The sequence below is a fragment of the Phalangium opilio genome, unplaced genomic scaffold, assembly GCF_054372755.1.
Source record: "Phalangium opilio isolate 3A_F unplaced genomic scaffold, DU_Popi_V2 ptg000048l_1, whole genome shotgun sequence".
In the NCBI taxonomy this organism is placed as follows: domain Eukaryota; kingdom Metazoa; phylum Arthropoda; class Arachnida; order Opiliones; family Phalangiidae; genus Phalangium; species Phalangium opilio.
In genome coordinates this window covers 7104568-7127952 of record NW_028324170.1, presented here as the reverse complement: position 1 = coordinate 7127952, position 23385 = coordinate 7104568, and the positions used below count along the sequence as shown (strand labels likewise).

The following is a 23385-nucleotide window of genomic DNA, read 5'->3' as shown; positions in this document are numbered from 1 at the left end:
TTTTTAAGGGTTAAAGATGATGATATTGTAGACAAACTTTTCTTGCTTAATTTTGTCGATACATTTGGGACTCTAATTTGAAATCTTCATTGTTTAATTTGTTCTTTCGAATGAAAAGAAAGAAGAAAAAATTTAGTTTGGCCCTTTCTTTGAAGGTGCACCTAGCTTGGGTGCATTTTGGCTTAAATAAGGTAGTTAATACTCCTTGTTATATAACCCAAAGTTAAGAGAACCGATAAGATGAGGTCTGCCCTTAATATTTGTAATTTTGTTAATTTACGATCTTTTGGAGTTAAAGGGGTTATTTCCTGGCATGATCCCTTTGGTCGCTTCTCCCGACTGCCAGGCATTCCCGAAATTCGTGTCTCTTCATTCTCTGGTGGCCTCTTTTGTTACCGATCTTTTCTCTGGCTAGTTTTCGAGTTCTCTCTCTCTCTCTCTCACTGATTTTTACGGATTTTGATGGTTTTATTTTCTGATACTTTCATACCACCGAAGTTTTCCTCCCACGCGCCTACCAGCCAGCTATCACCCTCCATTTTACTTTCGATTTTTATTAAGGGTGACGCGCCAACTGAGGACAGAGCCGCTACTGCTGCTGCTATACTAGTCGTGTCGGTTTCGGTTTTCATGATCCTCTCGAGTTCTCGCGCTTTTAGCTGAAGGAATTTTTCCAAGATAAAGATCTAGTTGCCACGGGTAGAAATATACGGATCTACTTATGTTTCAAACCGAATTTTTATGATATTTTTTTCGATTGAAAATTTAACTTTTTGTCGCCTTAATTGCTAAAAATATCAATTGATTTTTTTTAACCTTGGCGCTTAAATACTGATACTGAATATAAATAGTTAATAACAACAAATAAATCTCGGGTGTGATTAATTATACAGACTCAGATAAATTAATCAAAATATAAATGAAGGATCTTCAAATGTATTTTCTGGAATAATCATAAGCCTATTTCATAAGTGTGGAGCCATTTGTTAAAAGTAGAAGAGCATCTCAGGGCGGTGTATTACTCATAGAGAGCCCTCTGACGGTGAATTTGCCAGAAAAAATGAACTAAGACCTAATTTGATCTCTATCTCTACCTGTAACCGAAGAAGATATATCTCTTCTGCTCCTGTTTGTAGGAGAAATATTTGATGGCAGGTGGCGCTACAGTCGTTAATTTTCTCTCTCGCTTACAGACCCGTACTTATTTATGCGTTATGGGGCTATGTTATAATTAAGAATACGCCCTCAAAATATAATAAGAAAAGATTTTAACGGATTAGTTTAATAACCCGAGTACGTTAGCACTTAAAAACTTCCGTTTCGTTTTCCACGCGTAATATTGGACTCTCTGGTATCTTCCCTTCTCTCAATCTCATTTCTCTCTCACTCTCTCTCGAAAAAGCTATTTCCCTCTTCGCTGAAAAACCGAAAAATTCCGCTTAATAAGCCTAATTAGGATAAAACTCCGAAACAAGACTAAAAATCCCCAAAACTTAATCCTACAAAACCCATTAGTTTCGGTAACACGGAGGGAGGCAGAGAGAAAAACAATATAAGGGTCCTTCCTTCCAGGCGAGTGACGTATGTACGAAACTGCTACTAAATAGCCCAAGGTATATATAAGCTTACGGAGCAAGCAACAACGTATACTGTACGGGAAACATTGAAGAAAGGTGCCCGAGAAACAGAATAAGAAAAAAATATATATATAGTTTCGTTCATCCATGCTTCATAAACGAGCCTCAAAGAAAGAAAAATATAGAAACAAGATGATCAAGTCATGCCATTGTTTGGGAACGAAGATTAAGTTTTGTATCTATAAAATTTTAGAATTATTTTCCTAATACGGTTAATGTTCCATAAATGTGACACTTCCCATACTTCGTAATGCTAGAGACTTACTGAGAGCTTGTTCGAGAACGACAAGCGAGAATTGACTACACGCGGTTTCGCAGTTCGTCTTCTTATTTAGTCTATACTAAGCCTTTGACAGGGCCTCAAGAGAATCTATGACGTTTCACCAACGCCACTTCATGACAAGCTCTCAGTAAACAGTGACAAACTTATGGAACATATCTTATGAACTTATGTATGGCTAAATGAAATTGTCCGCCATTTTGTGTGAAGTTTTCGAGGCGACGTACTTCATTCCCCAAAACACTGTTCATTCCATCTCAAACTCAGCCTTTTCCAAGTTTGGGCACGAAACAAAGTTTATTTTCGGCTAATAAAATCCTTTTTATTATCACTGAACCAGGCATGATTTATTAACCCAAAACCCCTAAGATACCGTTAGCCCTAAAAGTTTAAATGTAACACGGGGAGGGAGAAAAGTTTGGGAATAGCTAGCTAACGAGGCAAAACCTCGTATATCGTTTTCCGTGCGGGGGCCACAAGAGGTGGGGGCCCCAAAAAGTATAGAAAAGAGCCAAAGGGGGCATTAGAGAGGGCTCGTTAAAAGAGTTATCACCGGGTTCCATCTATCGGAGAAAAATAGACGGACAGTTTCTCGTAATAAGGGCTAGCCTTGCCCGAAACTTAGGCATTGGCTAGCTTCTTTTGAAAAAAAAAAGAAAAATATAGCATTTTCCCCTAGAGAAACGTTTTTGTTATGGCCCAAGTCGTTATTCGCACCTGGGCCTTGGACCTATTACTTTTTTTCTGCCCACCTCCTCTTACTCTTCAACAGTTTGGTGCTCCGTCGTCAATCTAACAATGGCGTACGGTACCGCTCCCCCTCTTGGCTTGGCTATTTTGTAAAGAAAAGGACAGTATAGGTATATCAGAGACCTTTAAAAGTTATATCGGACTTGGCTAAGGCTTTCAGAGTTGTTTGGATGGACAGTGGTCGAAGTTTGGGCTAGCTCGCTTCGCTGCTTGGATGTAATATACTAAGGTTCAATAGATTTCTTTGAAGGGAGCCGAGCTAAGGACTTGGAGCGTATTTTTTATGTTGCAACGGCGAAAATTACACGTATTGGAAGTTTGCTTGGAGGGGTTTTTTTAGGTCTCACTTTTTGCTTTTGTACTTATAGATCTACTTAGCCATTAGTGATGAAACAAACCATCAAGAAACAGCCGTCCATTTTCCGTTAATGTTTATTTGTTTGTTAGGACTTTATTTCCCCAAATATTCCTTTCTGATTTCCGTCATTTATTTATAGATAATTAGGCCTATTTAGGGTCGCCTCAAATTACCCTTTTGGGTCATATTCTTACCCCGAAAAATAAGCCATAGTAACCCATTATCACCCAATTTCCTTTCACCAAAAATCTACATTTACTAACGCGCGAGGCGAACAAACATCAAGGGACCCTAAACGACCCATTCCAAATATCCGGGACCACCATCGCGCATTGCGAAAAGGAATTTTCCCTTAGGCCTAAATTACAAAAATCATCGAAATGAAGCTGGTTAGGATAAGGCTCTGTAAAGGGAGGGTGAAACTGTAACGAAAAGACCTTGATTTTCAATTCGTTTAATCTTCGGTCCACCAGGAATAACCAGGTTTTCCGTCACAAATAAAGCATTGTAGCATTAAAGTTAGGCTTAGCAGAATTTGAGAATTCATTTGTTATGAATGTAGGAAAATATCTACAATATTGATGAAGTTTCTAGAACTTACTTGAGCCTACGCGGTAGGAATATCTGTAAAGCAGTGAACGTTTGAATAAGAACCACCTGACGAATTTTAAACCACAAAGTCGCCTGCATCACAGAAACTCCTAACACGTAGACTTCAGCGTGTGGACTTAATGTATCTTCCCCTATAGATAGGCGTATAGTTCTAACTCGAGATACGTATGGTTTTAAATCCTTTGCTTTGCAAACCCATCCTATTAAGAGACATTTCAGTTGAGCCTCTCTTTGACTGTCGATTTGAACCCTTTACTTTTTCCTCCGGCGCATCCTGTTCCCAAAGATCTGAAAGAGCAAAATAGGCTAGAGCAACGTTCTGAGAGAGAGAGAGAAAAAAAGAAATGAGGAAAATCGTCCATTGTTTTTGGGTAGCGTCCTCTAAGACACGTATAAAGAAAGGGCCCGCTTTTGCCATAAAGAGATGGCATGGCGCGTGGGACGAGAAGGATGAGGAAAGATTTTTTTCCGAGGCCTCAGAGAAGGTCCCTCGAGATGTTGGATCCCATTATCAGAGCACACCAGATGGCTAAAGGAACAGGGGTCTTTCTCTGGAAGACAGGTTAGGCCTAGAAGAAGGAGAAGGAAAAAAAATCCTCCAGAGACGATCCTTAAGCCTTGGTCTAGAAAAAAATATAATAAAATGGTGCTAGCTGTAGCTCGCGCCAACCCAAAAAAAGCGCGAAAAAAAGCGAGAGGGGATAGGGATACCGGGCTAATTTCGCTTCCAATCAACGAACAACTTTACCCTAGCCCTAGCAACTGTAACTATGGATACGACACTCTTTTCTTCTAATATTTTTGCTCTCTGAGGGGGGAAAAGTGCCATTTTTGAGTGTTACATATATTTCCTCCCCCCCTTGCTCATTATTTCAACGATAATTAGGTTTTTGCTTACTTCATAGATGTGAAAGTTGTGCGCAACAATATTCGATGTTTAATTTGATATTTGGTCATCTAGAAAATCTTATTTGTTTCTCGTGATTAAAGTTAATTTTCCAAAAAACTGTCTCGTTCCATTAGGTAACTCGAGTATAGCTTCCAATTAGGAACCTTATTGAAGTCTTTTAATTAAAAATCCGTCCGTAACTTTTCTGGAATCTTAAATTGCGCTCTGCAAGATTTCCTTTGCTTAAAGGGAGCGTGAAGCGAGTTTATTTAACTCACTTTAAAATGGTAAAATAGGCCAAAACATTGAGTCTTATTTTTAAACACATTTTTAAATTTGCTAATCGGATGTTAGTCGTAAAATACTCGAAATTAATTCACACAATTTGATGGGTTTCGTATATTTTATCAAATTTCCCCGCATAAGGCGACTGACGGTCTCATTGGCCAAAGTTTCAGCCAATCAAAGAAAGGAACGCGAATTGAAGCCTAATTTCGTATTAGCTGTTCAAACTTTAATCATTGAGACTGAGTGTATCAACAACTTAGAAAATAAATTAAATTCCACTGACAAGCTTTGGTCAGTTTTTGCAACATTTTCGAGAATAGAATGAACTAGAACACTTCATTCTCCCTTTAAGACCATTTTACGAGTATGCTTCATATTCAGTTACGTTTCATCCAATAAGATCTAATTAAAAATGGTCGCGTGAACTAGCTTTCATCGTAACTTTCCACCCACACCGTTATACTAGTCTTGGAAAATGTATTTTTCTTTCATTTTCTCAGCCTCCTGACTTTGTCGTATTCTCTAGCTCCGTTGATAATAAAAGTTTTATTTTCCTTTAATTAAAATCTGAGTTTTCCTGCCACGATGATGAAAAGAACAAAGGAGAACCCGTCTCTCTACCCAGGGAAAAAATGCCTTTCGTCCCTACACTGGTAGGCCTAGAACCCAAAAAATGTAGGTTTAACGTGTGTTGTTTAGTTTTTCGATTAACTGGTGCATAGAGGGAAACACGTTTCTACAGGCGCTCGTAGGAAATACATTGAAATCGTTGCCCCTAAATGTAGGCTTTCCTTTCGGTCTTTAGTAATTTTTGTAAAACAGTAAAACTGCGTTAAAAACACTGAAAACTTTCAAAGCCTTTTTTTAACTAACTGGTTTCTATTTTTAGGACTTATTTTAGTTCCTTCAATCAGTTTTCGTAACTATTTATTAACTTTATGACATAGAAATATTTAAAAAAAAAATCAAAAGAAAAGGAGCCACCGTTTACGAGTTACGATTGAATTGTTTTACGAATGACCCCTTAAATTTAATTAAGAAATTGAAAGAAATGCTAATTTAATTAAGGGGTCATCCTTAAAACCCTCCAATCAAAATTGTAAACTGGTGACAATGATGGGATAATGTCATAGAATATTTTTTGAATCAAAAACCCTTTTAGGAATACAATAAATGATAAATATTAGTCCCGGTATGAACTTTAAGCCCGATTTAAAATACCTAATTTATCCCGAAGATGAAGTGAACTCGTAAATCACGTGATAATGTCGTAGTATATGATTTGATATCACTTTTAGAACAATAAACAATAATAAGAGAAGAAATATCTGAAATACCAAGATATTGTAAGTCAGACGACGTTGCGTTTTGTCTCATTCGTTCTTTCTTTCTTTTCTTCATCATATCTAGCTTTTCTTCTATATAATATATGGAATAAAATTCTCGGCTCCCCGTATACTGTGTCCCAAAACAAATAAGAAAGAAGAGCTAGCTGGGAGAGAGAGTAAAAATGTCCTTTTAATCATAACATGTCTTTTTCCTCCTGACGAACAGAATTCTCCACTCTCGACCCTCTTCTATCGCATTCGGAGCGTATAGTGAGTGAGTGAGGGCGCGGGATAGCCCCGGACTCGCCCCCGCCAAGCCTGACATCCAATCGATTTCTAGTGCCCCGCCATCCAAAAAGATGGAAGAGGTCCAAGAAGAGGAGAGAGAGCATCTTCTATGTCTTTGGACTCGCCGCGCGCGTTTCTTCTTCTCCACTTTGCTCCGCGTCTCCATCGATCCACTGCCACGTTTTTCTCCTTTTTTTTCTTTCTTTTCTTCTCAGTTGTTACTCTGGAAGAAAATTGGAAGTTCTCTGTTTCTAATACGGTGGTCGGCTGGCTGGTTTTAAGGTAACCTATTACCGTTTTAGTTAAGCTTAAATAAAAATACCTGGTTAGATTTTTTCAAATTGTAATCATGTAATTGATATACATACAGGGTGTTTCTGAAAGGTCCATCAATAATGAAGGGCCATTTTGAGTCGAAAATGATATGACATTTTGCCGTCCGAGCCACTGTTTTCGAGTTATGATTTGAATGTTTTAGGGATGATCCCTTAATTAAATTACAGTTGTAATTCAATTTTCTAATTAAATTTAAGGGGTCATACGTAAATTACTCCAATTCCAACTTTAAAACAGTGGCTCGGACGGAAAATAGTCATAGAACATTTTCGACTCAAAATGTTCCAATAAACACGTCCCTTCATTATTGATGGACTTTTCAAAAACACCCTGTATAGTTAGTTATATAGCGGCTTGCTATGATTGGTATTCGCTATAGTAATTGCGCATCTTGTATAGAGTATTAGAGGAATGCCAAAGCAATAGAGGAAATCTAGGCGCTACTATTTAATTGAATTATTATTTTACATATTTTTTAAAATTTTTATAGATTTTTGTAATATATGAAGTCCAAGTTGTTGTGATCTTCTTGTTATTCCTTGGCTCGCTTTCTGGTGAGTTCTCCCGGATCTCCGATAGAGGGAGCTTTTATACAACGTTATAGCGGACCCAGTAGCAAGGATGGACCGTCGAAAAAGACTAGAGGAAGGGAGAATTTCGACCGGAAACGGAAATAGCTCTGGCCCTTTTCTCGAAATCTTACAGAGAGAGAGAGAGAGACCCCGGTTGGCTTGGCTTCTGCTTCTTACACGGTAGGAAACTATGTAAGCTTACTACTGTACTAAAGAAAAAGGGGAATAGACAAGAAGGAAAAAATTCAATTTCTTCTACAGCGGGGGAAAGATGGGAAGGCTATATATATATATATGTGTAGGGACATGGGAAGGCTATATTCGTTATGTCTTACGTTAAGGGAATACGCTTCGTTGGTTGGTGCGTGGTGTTTTTGGAGGAAAAATAATATTCTTTGGGTGACGAGGGTTGACTTGTTTCTATGTGTACGTGGGGCTTTTTGAAGCTGCGCTTGGCTTTATGGGGAAATTATACGCCAATAGAATGAAGTTATTTTTTTCCTGTATACCTTGACTGTTATACTTGTGTAGTTATATATATATATATGTACTTTGTTAACATGGTTTTTAAAATTGCTCTGTATCTACCTGCATGAAGTAAGAAGGGTCCCAGATGCCTCAAAGGGATAGCATAGCGTATAAATCGATCATTATTTTTTTGGGTTTAAACATTTTTTCCAATGAAATATGAGAAATAGAAAGGTTTTGACGTTTTGAGAAGTAACGTTTTAAAGAAATTGAGTTTAAATAGCCTTTTGCGACATTGTGAAGTAAATGACACTTATTTGTTGCTTTTTTACAGCATCGTACACTGTAGCTTTTATCCCTTTTAAAGAGAGTTCCTTTTCAAAGCAACGATAGCGACAAAAATATTGCCTTCATTTTCAATATTTCCAACGGCATCTATGGGGTTTAGCAATGTTTATCTTTAAAAATAATTTGGAAGAAGGCAATTTTACTTAACGAGAGCAGACTCCGCTATCCATTCACCAATTACATTCCTGGTGTAATTCCAACTCCTCTTTGAATCTGGGCCATGTACTTTAAAAATCTCTAACCCAATCTCTCCTATAATGGAATTTGCCTCATCGTCCCCGCCCCTTCCTTAATTTGTACGGTCACATTCATTTCGGGGAAGGGGGAGGGGTTCATCTAATTATCTCTATATAATTTAGTCGGCGAGGCTAGACAATATAAGTCGCGGGAAACTTTCCAGTTATCCAGAGTAGACATTGCTTTACTTTTTACCTCTACTAGTACACTCTCTTCTCCGAGAGATCTTGCAATGATTGTCTCTGTCTGTCTGTTACTTGTGGATTGCTAATTGGATCAAACTTTTGTAGTTTCAGCAAATTTAGGAAATTATTTCACTACATTTTCTATCCAATCTACTATGTTACCTTATTACTGGCCACTATGCTGTCTGTATACTTTACTTGTTCATCCACCTTCTGCGGGTCTACGTATAGGCTCCAATCTGCAAACATTGGCTTCTACTTCATCGTTTAGTGGTCTTTGTCAATTCCTCGAGGACACGAATCTGCAAACATTGACTTCTACTTCATCGTCTACTGGTCTTCATCTATTCCACATGGGTTCAAATCTGCAAAACATTGGCTTCTAAACCAACATCTATTCCACATGGATTCAAATCTGCAAAACATTGGCTTCTAAACCAACATCTACTGATCAGGGAAAGGGGGCTCGGTTCAGTTAGGTTTTGCAACCATCTTGATGCGTGGAGATGTATTATTTTGGATTTCCCAACTTGTTTTGCGTGTTTTCAATTTAGGCTTGACTGGAAAGTCTGGAAGCAGGCTCGCGTTCGTGGCATTTCCCTCGGTGTACTGTAGACATAAACGTAATCTGCTCCATAGCAATTGACTGGGGAATTCAGTTTTCTTGTTTTGGTCGTTTATCAAAAGTTTTTATTATACTCTATTGAATTGTCTGGGATTTTATTATGTTAGCCTGTTTGGAGTTTGAAAACTTCCAGAAGTTTTATTTGTTGAATTAAACCAGATGCAATCCTACCCTATACCATAAGAAAAGTGTTTCGGCTCTAAGTTCATCTCATTCCATCTTATTCTTCTCTGATTTCCCAGAGTGCTTCTTGCATTGTGACAAGAAACAAAACTAAAGGATTTCTTACCCTTAACCATGCAGTAGGCCGCATAGTTTTCGAAAAATTGTTGCTTTTCGCCTCAATAATGATAATTCATTCTACCTAACAGTCAATGACGATTTGAAAATTGAAACCTAGAGAAAATTATCAGGCAGAGACCATACATAAATGGTATTAAATTAGCATTCTGAGTGAAAATCCCCAACATTTTCCCACTAAACTCACTTATCACTATAAAGGGTGTGTCTGAAAAGTTAAGAGATGACCCCTTAATTAAATTAGCAATCATTGTCTATCAGTTTCTTAATTAAATTTAATGGGTCACCCGTAAAATACTATGGACAATCTTAACTCGAAAACAGTGGCCCTTAGGGCAAAATGTTATGGAACATTTTCGAATCAAAATCGTGCATCCAAATAACATATCCCACTTAATTTATTCCAAACTTATCAGAAACACCGATATACTTTTCAGTAACTGTAAGACTTTTCATTATTAACCTCTAAATAAAGCTGGATCAGGTTGTCCAATAGAGACAACTGGAGGATTGGGTTTATGTTTAGGCTTGCGTATAGAACTTGCATGCGGTAAGAAGTAGTTTATTTTCCATCAGGATTAGCCCCCCCCCCCCTTTTTTTCGTTTCTAGCGCCCGAGGCTCCTAGTATAGAACGGATCGTCTTACCTTCTTTGGGCTCCGGAGAAGTTTAATTCTCTAGAGATATTATTTATTTAAAGAAGAACTAGTGTTTAGATAGCGAAAGGGCCCACGCTTTTTTATGGCTCGTTTTTACAAAAATAGCAACGCGGCCCCGTTTTTCCTTTGAGCAGCAGCAGTAAACTAACTGGAAGATATAATCCGATATGTATTTACGTAATTTCAACCCTTTTTTCTACGTCTCTAGGGACGGTCAACTGTTTCAGGCCATGTTTTTGAGGTTAACCGTGGGTTGACGCTAATAATAGACAAATAGTAGTCCTGATGGAGGTTGCTATATTATCCAGCAAGAGTATTACTTATCGTCAGCTTAGAAAACTATCCTGGATCGCTGTATTAGCCTAGAAAAAGGTTTATTTTGAACCAATAGTGCTGGTTCGGTTCGGTTCACGTAATTATCGTCCCTCCCTTAGCCAGGAATGATTTTTTTGCTTTCGATTTGTCGTTGAATAATTTAAAATTTTAAAGTCCTTGACAAAATGTTTCAATCGTTTTCATTCGACTTTGTCCGGTTTAAATCAAAATCCTTATTTCCCAACCTGCTGTCGGTAAGCCTTCAAAAAATGTCTGGCAACACATTTGTTTTTACTGCAAACTGAATACTGCGTTTCTAATATTGAGCGTCAGTCATTTGAGTCTCTACCAAAGTTCCCAGCCTGCTGTCGGTAAGCCTTCAAAAAATGTCTGGCAACACATTTGTTTTTACTGCAAACTGAATATTGTATTTCTAATATTGAGCGTCGGTCATTTGAGTCTCTACCAAAGTTTATATTGTGTCGGTCTAAAAAAAGATAATTTTTATCGGTTTGTTCCCAAATTCAATTCTTGTAATTTTGTTTGTTATCCTCTGAATTTTACCGAAATAATTTTTGAGTAATTGGTTATAACGTCGGATTTATCGATTTCTGACATAAGCTTTCCGGATATTTTGCCCCAACTGCGTTCTATTTGTTTCCCCCTAAGCCTTAAAGTTTCTGTGGCTAAAAACCAGGCAAAAATATGAGGGATTATCTTTATAAATAAGTGGATAGGATAACTAGGGTAGTGTAAATATAGCTTTGGATCTATAGGTAAAACTTGCGCTATTTTGTTTCTGAGGAAATATAGACTAAGTTAGACCTTTGCTTAAAATAATATTCCCTCGTCTTTATTTTTGTACTCAATCCATAAGATCTATTTTAGGATTATTAAATATTTTTTTTATTATTATTATATTTATATATATATTTTAAGTGACTAAATTTGAAAGTAAGATGAAATCTATAGAAGTAAAAGTTTTGATTTTTCTAACGCCAAATTTGAAAGATCTTACGTCCTTAGAGATGACTACACGTTTTCATGGACGTTTTTCGGTCAGTTTCTTGTTTCTTAAGAAAAGGGCTAAACCGAATAGTGTGAAATTCCTATAGGGACCCCTGAGGAATATAGCTTTTACCACCATGCACTTAGCGATTAAGATCGGGTGAGAAAGTGGTAGGGTGTCATGCTCGACTAGCTTAAGAAAATTCCCTAAGCCTAGGCTTAAAAAAAAGGAAAAGGAAACCTAAAAGGTTTCGGAAGAATCTAGCATTCCGCTCAACGAACTTAAACTTCTTAATTATCTTTAATCCTTTTCTCTTTCACGTCCTGCTATACGTTGAGGGCCAATTTATAAATGGCTTTTCCGATTAAGAAAAATAAATCCTGATGCAGTTAAATTTCTGACACAATTCAATGCAAAATTCCTTTTCAATCAAAATTACCATCAATTGATAATGCCAAATTTTGGTGAAGGTTGTTTTACATTACGTTGGCATCCTTGTTATAAACGCGATGACAAGAGTCGACATAATTCTTGTAAATTTTGAGGGCCGAGACCGGATGAGGAACTGAACCGTATCTCTTAGCACTCGGTTCTCTATTCCAGTGATAATAAAAATACGGCATTATCACTCGGTTACCCCCTTTATTCTTGAAGAAGATAGGAAAAACGTAAGAGAGGCTTCTTAAGCCTTGGTCGCCTCATTAGGCTTTCATTTGTAAGTGTTAGGGCACGGGGATGGGGTGGGATATACGGTGGACTTTGGTATGGTCAAAGCTAGAACAGAATGCGAGGACTCATTCTTGATTTATGTCAAGCCAAAGTCCCTATCTTTTCCGCTGCCTGCTCTTATTTCGGGCGGCGCGAATGAGAGCGTCCATGCAGATAGCTATATCGAAACCATCCCATGAACAGAACTCGATCCTTCCCGAGTTCCAGAACAGGTTTCTTACGTTTCTCTCTTACGGTGACTCCCCATGGGACACTACATTGACTGCTTGACTCCCAAAAACCCAGCAGTGCAGTTGAGACGCTTTTCGGACGGCTGGACTTAAGATTGCTCCTGTCACCTTTTATTCTTGGCATACTTATTCGGTCGCTGCAGTGTTGCCGAACTCGACAAAGTTGCCATTTATCGCCTTTTGCGGGCTAACAGATAAAGACGTCAATACGTTTTGAGGTTTTCCCTAGCTCTTTTTGTTTTTGGGGACTTGAAAAGTGAATGCCATGAGGGTGGAAACTGCATTTGTTAATGTTTAATCAGTCTATGTAAAAGGGTGTTTCTGTTTTACTTTTGATTCCATAAGTATTGGTCCTAGGAATATTTGCTACGAATACGCTCATTCATGAAAAAGGGTTACAGATATCACCGGACTATAAACCATCATCTACTGCGTGTCATCACTATAACTGCTAGTCACCTAAAACACCGAGGAAGTAGGTGTCGATACCCCAAGGCATGCGCGATATTGTACATATGATAAGTGAGTTTAGTGGTAAACTGCAGATTTTCACTGAGAAAGCACTTGTTCGATAACCGAGAAATTATTGTAATGATTGACTTGTCATACTTGCGCAATGATCAAATGTCTCCAATCTATTAACCGCACCCACGTTAATGGCGACCAAAGTTAGCTAAAGCATTGATTACATCACACAGATTTGGGCTTTGAATCTATACATCACACCATCCATACGTATATACTCCTTGGTTCCCCCTACCCTAATTGCGCCAGAACGCGTAGGCATTCTTACAAGCTTGCTCTTTTATTATTGGAGCTAGAACGTCGCCATTAATTTGCCTTATTTATTGGTGAAGGGTCTTTCTTGTAAGAATGACGACAATGACGACAAACGACCTAAAAAAAGGAACAGCCTTGTTTTCCCCTTCCCCCGCATGCTGGCAACCCGGCAACCCCCGCTTCTTCGCTGTGAGACTTGATCTATGATTTTCTAACTTAAACTTGACAGCTACTTCGTTAAGATCAGAACGGGTATAAAAAAAAATGCTATTGGCGCGGGAGAGAAAAACGCGCCAAGTTTTGGAGAAAATTGACATTTATTTATAACGGTGCCAGATTCTTGCCTTGAGGACCAATTTTCATTTATGTCTGAACCTTTAATGGTTAACTTTACTAATGACGTCACCGCCTATATATGGCCGCGTAGTACTTGCTAGCACTGCCGTTTCCTTTTATATAAAGTCCCTGATGCCTATCCGCAATAAATTGTTAAGATTAGTTAAATTGGCTAAAATTTTTCTTGAGTTTTAATTACCATATTGAGTGGTGCGAAGTCAATTTGCATATTTCTAAATTTTCAGATGGAGTTTAAATATTCCTTAGAGATGACTTATTAATTAGCATGATGCAGTTTTACCTTCGCGGCTTAAAATACAGCACCAATTGTTATTACCAAAACTCTTCTAACAACTGGCACCTTTCTCCAAAAAATCGCAAACGCAAGAAGGTGGTCACGCTGATCTGCAGCCTCCGGAGAAGAAAATAACTTGGCTGTTCCGTTTCTGCCGCCTTCCATAGGTGTCATTATACCTGTGACCTTCCGGGCTCTGTTGTATTATTGTACAATTCAGGGTCTCAGAAACCCATGAACCCTTGGCAAGAAACTCGGGCAAATGAAGCCGTATCTTTCTTATTATAATAATTTGACAGCTCACAGTGACAACTTAAAGTTCTTTACTGAATGCTCTTGAAACGACAGACAATTATGGCAATTGCATGTTACTCTTTTAAAGTTCATCATGCAAATACTGCTGTAGTTATTTGACGCTCGCCTCTTTAAGGACCATTCTTCATCATTCCTGATAATTTGCGCCGCCATGGAAAATATATTCAAAAGCTCTTGGGGCTCTGGCAATGGATGCACTCTTTACGCAAATAAGGGAAGGGCCATGAGGGGAATGGGTTGAGAGAGAGAGAGCGAGAGAAAGAGGCAAGGGAATGTTCGGTGACAAAACCTAATGAGCCAAATTTGGGAAGACAGTACGGGAGGAGAGGGCAAAATTTCCGAAGGATCCTCTCGTTAATGTTTTTCACTCTCTCTTTTTTTTGGTGCTGGCATTGCCATGACGACGGCTAAATTACCTTTGAAACCCACTTGCCCTTAAGCCTAATTACACCTAAGCCTAATATTCGCTTTATATCGCCACCACCCTAATGAGTAATGACGTCATCAAAACGTCCTAATAGTCAAATTAGTAGACTGAAATCGAATTTCAGCTTTATTTTCTATATATATTTTTTGTTTCAGTCGTTAAATGAACAAACTTAATATAAATTTGATATTTTTACAAATAGACAAATCTAAAAAAAAATTGGAATTATTCGCTCATCTCATTTGAGATAGTGTAGTCGCGCGTGCCTATAATTTGCAGATAGCGAGATATTATATAATCTAAATTTCGGAACTTTCGACAACAAATTGATTACGTACCTGCCAATCAGCACAATCTACGCATGCGAGAGACTTATTTTAACGAGTTGCCTCCTAACACTAACAACATATACCTACGTTGATTGAACTATTGGTTTCATTCGGTGCTGCAACCATCCAATCTAACCCTAATCACCCTGAAGGCTAGAAAAATCCCCACTAGCTAGTGGAAAAATTCAAATTTCCCTTTTCCCTTTTGAGTATATACGACATCCCGAGCTAGAAAATCAAGCCATGTTAGCCTGAAGAGGTCCCAGTAAACACGGACTAATCGTAAATCAATTATGGGGTGTAAAGGAGGGGGGGGGGTTGGAGACCCGTTGGACTGCCGCGTCGTGTGCTTAGTGAATTGGGGCTTTCCCGCCCTCCGCCCCCATCCCATCATCCTAAACTTATATAAATTTCAAACCCGCCAACTCCCCTTCGATAAATTAGTTTTAATTCCTTCTCCAAACGACTGCGCTATAATCAATTAGAAGAATTTTTTTCCGCTTTCGGCCCGCCAACCAATTCCGTCGACGACTCAACGACGTTCATCTCTCGCGCTAGTTAGCCAAGGCTTACTTTAACCCAAAAGTCCTGTCAAGAAGGTAGTTAAATATGTCAGGATAAATTCAAAACCAACCTTCCCTAGCGTACAACCAAGCCCCCTCTGTCCCTCCTCGCGCCTTTTCGATTCTGCCGGGTTATAATTTCATTACAAATCTGCCCGGCAACCATTTATCATTTTTCGCGCCATTTTGCGCCAGCGCTACTGTCACTGTTCTTCAAATGCGGGAATGCAAACCGTGCCCTGCCGGATACGTGTTGAGACAGGTAATGAAGACGGAAAAGGGATAGGAGAATAATTAGGGCTTAAATTGTAGTGGTGTTAAGGTTTCTGTTCCATTCAACGGTTGCGCGTGGACGTATTTGAGATAGCGGCGTGACTATGAGAACGAAATCAGTCGTGACCCGGCTGGCCATTTTCGCGACGTTACTTTATAGTTTTAAAGCCAGGCCAGCCCGCACCATCCCTTATACGTGTCTTAATTTAGCACGGTCCCCTGGATTATATGGGAAAAGTATATTTCATTCTGAGCTTCCAAATCTCTCTTCCCCTTTTGGTGAAGTATTGTTTAGAGGAGAAACCCTGCTGGTTTCGGAACTCCTCTTATTAACTAGATTTGGGTATATCCTAACCCGGGTCCTTTTAAGTATCTAAAGGTATATATACCGAGTATACTACGCGATACACAGCCACGTATACACGGAGCTGAACACTGCAGCTTTATCAGCGTTGTTTATTACCGAAAACTTTTCATTTTTGTAGAAGTTTCGCGCGGTGCATGCGGTGTTATTTAGCTAATGAACCAAGTTTAGAAAAGTTGGGAGTATATAGACAGAGACTGACGCAGCCTTCTATACAGTTTTGAAGTTTAACCATTGCAGTTCGTGTCACATGAGCATGCAGTTATTTGGTGTAAATTAATAAAAACATGAGCGAGGGAAGTACTTCAGACTCGTGTTCTCACGATTTTAATTATTTAAAAGAATTAGTATTATTTGCTGTTTTAATATCGGATATCGGAGAGCTTTCAATTAGGATTAGAGTAATAGATAAATGAGATTAATATGACATCGTTATGTCCCGCGATTTTAGGGTTTTGATGGAGTTTTTCTAAGGCTGATTTTTATTCTGAAGCCGAAAGAAATGAAAGCCGAAGAGAGAGTGATGGAATAGTAAAAACCAGGGGCGTCGGAAGTGATTTGAAGTTGGGGGGGCTCGGGCTCCGATGAAGACCAAGGAGGATGTATGGGATGACGCCCCAAACCTGCTCCGGAGCGTCTTTTGAAAGCTGTTGTCGTAATTTACACAAGTATAAAATTAAATAGTATAATTATAGATATACACCGGGGATGAGACATGAAACAAATGCTTAAGAGGATTGCGATATTCACCGGGGATGAGGCATGAGACTGTAAGGGGATATTAACCTGGAATGTGACTGTGCATAAGGTATTGAGGGCTGATACTCACTCATACGCTCAATTTTAGTTGAATAAGTGACTAATTAATTTAGAAATAGTAAGCAAAAAGTGACTAAATAGGGGCAAATTAAGCTATAAAAAGGGCCTCTTGAAATGAAGTGTTTTCAGAGATGACCGATTTAAAAGATATTTTAAAGGTCGGTGTCGTAATTAAGCCCAATCTATGGTCTTAGATATTTCCAGTCAAAGGAAAGGTCACCTCATAAAAGGTTTACGGCGAAGTTCAATTACAGAATGCAAAGCAATTGATGCCGTTTTAAATCAAAAATAAAACAAACATTCATTTGAATTTTATTAATTTTAAATAATAAGTTAAACAATTGCTGAGCGAGCGAAGCGAGCTCCACGATTTTGGACTTTGATCAACTGTGATCTCGCTATTTTTGCGTTTAAACCGTCATAAGACAAATATATTACGTTTAACTTTATGGTCGTGAAAATAAATAACACCGAAAGACTCAAAAATCCAAAAAAAATTACAAATAGTAACCAATTTTGGGAAAAGTGACTTAGTATCGGCCCTGGGTATTTCCAAGAAGTTATATCTAGTATCTCAGAGAGAAGGTATAAATTCGCCTGATTTCCAGCTTTATGTCCAGTCCAAACGTAGGTCCGGAGTCAATCCCCGTCTCTAAATTACAACAAGCATCTCATTGGTTCAGCGCGACGACGTGAGTGACGAAAATTACAGTCATATTTTCCGACTGAGGAGAGGCGAAATAGCCCGGCGCCTCCTTTTACGTCCCCCCTTGTATTTTGAAAGGGGGACTGGGACTATGGCGCGCGAATACAAAGGCATCTTATACCTTCTCTCTGAGATACTGACATAACTTCTTGGTATTTCTCAAGGGGTGAGACTACTATTAAAGAAATTCCGAAAGTATAGCTAAAATATGCTTTACAATTTTTTGTAATGCAGTAGGTCTTAAAATATAGATTTTTTTATTTTTAATCTAAAATTTAATAACTAAATGAATACAAACTAAGAAAATTAAAAACTAAATGTGAGGGGGCGCAGCCCCCTCACATTTCGTTATAGCAGGGGCTTGAGCCCTCCCTGCCCCCCCGGTTCCGACGCCACTGGTAAAAACTCTCCATCTCTATCCGATCCAGAATTCAAAGGATGTAAAAAGGGTGAGGGTGAGGAGAAGGGGTGGTAGAAGGATGGCAGTCGTAGATGGTCCGACTCCCTATTACAGAAACAAGCGAAGCCTTTACCCGCGAATTACAATTACCAATAGCTCTAGGGTGTAATAGAATTTTACGAGGCTGCCCGAGTTAGGTCTTTCGTATTAGAAAAGATGCTTTCTGGCGCTCGGTCGCCGCACGCCTTTAATATAGCTTGGCTCTATAGCCGCGCTCGTAGTAACGAGGGTGCACCGTAACAATATAGAGTACGTAGTTAGAGTGCTAGATTGAGGCAAGGCTGTAGTTCTCGCTCGCCTTAGGGGGTTGACGAGCACCAATCGGAGACCACCCAGCTGGGATGCAACCTAGCGTTAAATGAGGCTGTGCTCTGCACCAGACCCTGCAGGCTGCAGCTACTACTACCCGGAGCGCGCCAAATAGCGAGACTCTGTATCATGGAACATCAATCGCCAAAGGACTAGAATCTATAGCTATACCTTGAAGTAGAGAGGGATAGAGTGGGACACCCCTATACCTATAACGTTGCCTCTGTACCTCCAATTACGACACCGAAGTCCTCCCAGCATCCTCAGCGTTTAGATAGGGTCGTACAGTACGAAATCGTTAAGGACGCCCCCTCTGTCTTAAAATAGAGACTAGTTCCCATACAAATATAATGGCGCTACGTGGCAGCACTTAACAATCGCCTACCGAAGGGTAGGGACGTGCACAAGTTGTCGCAGGTTGCCCATTATCATTTCTACTCCATCTTACCTCAACATTTTTGGCGTTAGACGTGCCTTGAATCTACTTACATACGTGAATAAATTAGTCTGTTGACGCTAAATTCGTGAAAATGACCATATTCTTAGCTTAATCCTTTGAATTAGGTCTTTTACTGTCGGAGGTATTTAAAGCCTATCTTATTCTAGTCCCGTTATAGATGCTGGGTCCCTGGTTAGTGCTCTGGGTTCTTCAGTCCGCCAAGATTGCCAGAGATTGCTCTATCCGAGCCCAACCTCTTGATTAACGAGTTTGTTACGAGAATTCGAATCGTATAAGGAGGGAGGGGAATTGTAGATCTTTCTTTTCGTGGAAACCTTGTCTCTTCTACTCCGTCTTCGGGCAAAATTGTCTTCATCTTTTTCTTAGGAGATGTCTTGGAAACTATTTTTTCCTGAAATTTAGTAATTTTTTCTCCTTTTCTAGGAATACATCAAATTTAAGGAAATCTTTATTAGGTTTCGTTCCGAGTCTTTTTCCTAGTTTCTATTTTAGATATATATATTTTTTTCTTCTTTTTCTTTTTTCGAATTGAGTTATACGCGCTGTTTTGATTTAAATTCGATTATAGGATTTTTGATGAGTTGATTCAGTACTGAATTTTGAATTTTTTTCTTTGTATATAACGTTTGATGATTTAATTTATTTAGTAAGGTATAATTAAGCTTAGCATTCAAATTTTATTTTTGGCCTATTTGTTCCAGTTAAGATTTACGTTGTAGCTTTTTAGTTGCGGTTGAAATAAGCCTACTTTGACATATGTACACGATAAGTAGAATGTTTGGCGACATTGTTCGAGAATTTAAGGTCAGTTTATTGATGTTTCTGGTAGCTATTTTTTAAAATGACCGTTGAGTAGTTGCAAAGTTTCAACCATTTTAGACCTGGTTAAACGATACCTGATGAGCATAGCGCCAGGTTACTGGTATCAGGCCTCGGGTTCGAAGTGTGGTGACAACAATGGTTACCTTGTTAATATTAAAGCTACTAACCATGTTTTGCAAGTTCTACTTATCAAGAACATTACTAACCGACAGACAACTCAGGGTGTTTCTTATTGTAATAATTGAAATCAAAATACTCTGTGACTTGCAACATTTTAGCCCTTATATTAAGGCCTAGTTTTTACGTACCTCGAGACCCAGCCCTGATATAGAAGGAGCAGCTCAATTTCATTGTCAATGTAATGGGCAAACGTCGGAATCGAACCCGTAAATATATATGGAAGCTTGGGATCACCAGGTAGCTTGCCATATAGCTTAAGCCTTAGGCGTGTGTGTGTGTGCCTTGGGTTCTTGATTTATAGTCCGACCCTATTTAGCCCTCATTGGATCTGGAACTATAATACGAAGTAGGGCTCTAAAAGCTGCAACTCACTGAGAAAATGGTCGACCCCATCGGCCCCATTTTCGATGGGTTTTTCCTATACGGTATGTTTAGGAGAGGTGTAGGTGTAGGTGTAGGTGCTGGTGGATATATAGAGCTTTCTTTAGAATCTTTTCCCTGCTCTTTTCTTTGGGTTCATGGTGGTTATCCTCGTTTAATCTTCTCGGAAAATATGATTCGGAAAAGGTCGCCAAACCTAAGCACTGTACAAGTTACAACCTTCCATTCTAACGTCCTCTCTGCTTTTCCGCCGTAGATAAATGTCGGCAGGTATAACGGAGAGCAAGGAGGATGTAGACTAACTTTGGAACCTGGATTGGTTTACGATGTAATTGTTCATTTCGGATGTGAAAATCCACGGGAAACATTTTCCAGAAAATTAAAAAAAACAACCTTATAAAATATTATGTTTTAATTCAAAATTTTATACACAGAAGTTGTGGATTAGTAAAAAAAATTTGAAAACAGTAAACACAATATTACTAAAAAATGTTATATCTAATGAAAGACATTGAAATTGATCTCACATCTTAGTTGTTTTAGAATAGCGCTTATTTTTAACCCTAACTATAAACTGATTGAGTGATTTTCTCTCAAGGTTATTGTAATTATATTGAAGAGATATAGTTTTTGTAGATTGAATTATGTCTATATTTCTGCTCGAATTTTTCAGGCATGCTCGCAGCCACAAGGCAACAGTATCCCGTCAACTTTCAACCTTTTCCAGTTCCATCCATACCAATGACTTCTCTTCAACCAGAAACTCCCAAAATGAATCTTGGGTACCTTGGATATACACCATCCTTGTTACTAGAGTCTAAAAGGTATTTTAGGTCACTGAGGGGATATAGGAAGGATGGTGTGACGTATTATGATTGGATCTGTCGCTATACCTAAAGGTAAAAGGTGGGAAAATCTTATTGGTTGATATAAGGCGCTTCTGATAATGAAAATTATAGTGGCGTTCTGGGATTTTACGGGGACGCGCGAAATATTGAAAGACCAAGAGATTCATTATGCTATGGAATTCGTAATTGCGTCCAAAAGTTAATTATAGAGATATAGATTCCTATAATATTTCCCCATGGTTTCTGTGTAAAGCCGTTTGCGTTACTGGTACTGTAGTAAGATAGCTAGTTATTCCTCATTGTAATAAAAATAATCGTGATTAGAACAGAACTGAACTACCGCGATTACCAAGAACCCTAACGCGAGACTTAGTATATTTTTGCACCAGGACACCATAGCTGACGATTTATGATGATACCGAATTTTTTTACTGCTGCGGCTTAAAGGTACCGCGCCAATTTTTCCCGCCAAAACTCTTTTAACCACTGGCACCTACCTTTCTGTACAGTTCGCAAACACCTTCCTCGTAAAGAAGGTGGTCATGCACCTCCATAGCTGACCTATCGGCTGTGACGTCCGGACAAGAAAATAACTTAGCTACTCCCATTTCTTTCGCTTTTTCTCTTCGTGTACAATATACCTTCTGGGCCCTGTTGTGTACAGTTCAGGGCCTCAGAAACCCATATTCTTTTACCGGAACCCATGGCAAGAAAGACTATTTTTTATATAAAAAATATATAAACAAGAATCAATTCACGTATTCCCTGAAAATTGCGTTATAATCTTAAAATAAGTAAAAAAGATTTTAGCGCACTCTAGGTTTTTAGATCGCAACTCATATTTCACGTGTGAATTCTTAAAATTCATTATTATGAAGTACAAAAGTTGCAAGCCATGACCGTGTGGGAATTTGATCGGATAAAAAAAGATAACAAAAAGCTTAGAGATACAGGCTAGCTAACTCGCGGATGGTATATCTCACCATGGGGTATTGTTACATCTTGTAAAGGAAGCTACTCGTTTTAATATAATTTTTTATTTTTTTAAATTTTTAAACAAATCAATGGCATTCACGAAAATTATAGTTATATTTTCCATGGAAAGTATATAGGGCCTACTATCTCGTAAACCATCGTTATCCAAAAAGAAGAAGGATAAAAAAATGTGAAATCCCTTCAAACCATTTCAAATCATCTTATCTAAGCCTTGGTATTTCTGAAAATAAAACGATATTACGTGACGTGTCATCAAAGCAGCGCCTCTAGATATAGTTTTTCACCCCTTTTTTGGTATTATTTTTATTTGAAAATCCCGTCTAAATCGAACTAAATATCTAGAAATCCGTCGTTTCCTTCCAGTACCTATTTCTGTTGAACTGTTCACAGAGATGGGCAAAGTAGAGTCCATCAACTAGGGCTTTAAGGGAGCTAGTCGAAAGAGGCGAGTTCTTTATTGAGAGTACGTGTCCTCGGGGTAGATCTCTACCTCTATACCATTTCATTCCAACGTATGTATTAAGAGTTTTACAGTATATATACTTCCTCACGAAGACAACGCCACTCGGCCACAGTTTTGCGCGAAACTCACCAGCAAAAAATTATAGTTCACTTGGTAACTGATTCAAACACTAGTAAACTTACTGTAACCGTGGCAACACTGTAATGAAGATAAGGGTGAAAAGAAGGGAGGCTTTTTATAGGTCTTTTTTACATTTCTGGACTCCATTTTCCAAGATGGTGGCATATTGAAAAAGGTTAAGATCAATGTCTAGGCTTGGGCGGGACGTTCATGTAACAGTCTGTCGTTAGACATTGCTGTAATGAGATCAAGGCACTTGAGGTCCAATTCTATCTTTGAACATTTGACTATGTCACATTCTCTTTAAAGATAAAATTGTTCAGCGGGCCTATTTTTATTGTACCCTGCAAAGGCCTAAGAACTGCCCGGAGTGAAGTGAGGTACTGAGTCTGTGAAGGGAGGGGTATGGTACCTACAAACTCAAGGTTCAATCGCTTTCTTCTTATACGATCTCGCCTCTGTTGCCAGTTCCTAGAGCGATTCGGGCCTGGGGCTTCGTGTGAAATTGGAAATGCTGAGATTTATGGACTACGATTTCCGTTTTACTTCCTTTTTATTTTACATTTCGATTTTCTTACCTTTTATAAAGGAAAGCTGTGGGAAAACTTTATTTTTTGGGGCAGAAAAGAATTCGGCAGAGGAGGAGTTGTTTGAGTGGCTTGGAAGGCCGAAAATCGCATTGAAATCCCTGGTTTAT

General features: G+C 38.7%; 1 protein-coding gene and 1 long non-coding RNA gene across 4 annotated transcripts in view; one reads left to right on the top strand and one right to left on the bottom strand.

Annotated features, from left to right (window-relative positions):
• LOC149674076 (uncharacterized) overlaps positions 1–21709 on the top strand; it is a 72512-nt gene extending 50803 nt beyond the window's left edge. Inside the window, exons 3-6 of one of the 2 annotated variants that reach the window (XR_016367004.1) lie at positions 6369–6412; positions 6483–6712; positions 7257–7518; positions 20935–21709. Coding sequence is in view for 1 of the 2 variants with exons in the window: in XM_089839930.1 (XP_089696056.1) it covers positions 6369–6412; positions 6483–6711 (273 nt within the window). In the remaining variant the exon portion in view is untranslated. Of the gene's footprint in view, positions 1–6368; positions 6413–6482; positions 6713–7256; positions 9671–20934 lie in introns of those variants that run through there. The other variant, XM_089839930.1, reaches the window with a different exon arrangement.
• On the bottom strand, positions 20745–21717 carry LOC149674075 (uncharacterized). Of its 2 annotated transcripts, none has more exons than XR_016367006.1 (2): positions 21607–21717; positions 20745–21078 (listed from the first exon to the last, which is right to left on the bottom strand). It is a non-coding gene; the product is annotated as an uncharacterized LOC149674075 (long non-coding RNA). The 2 variants fall into 2 exon arrangements; XR_016367005.1 differs by having other exon boundaries at positions 20745–21047.
• Between the last annotated feature and the right edge of the window lie 1668 nt (positions 21718–23385).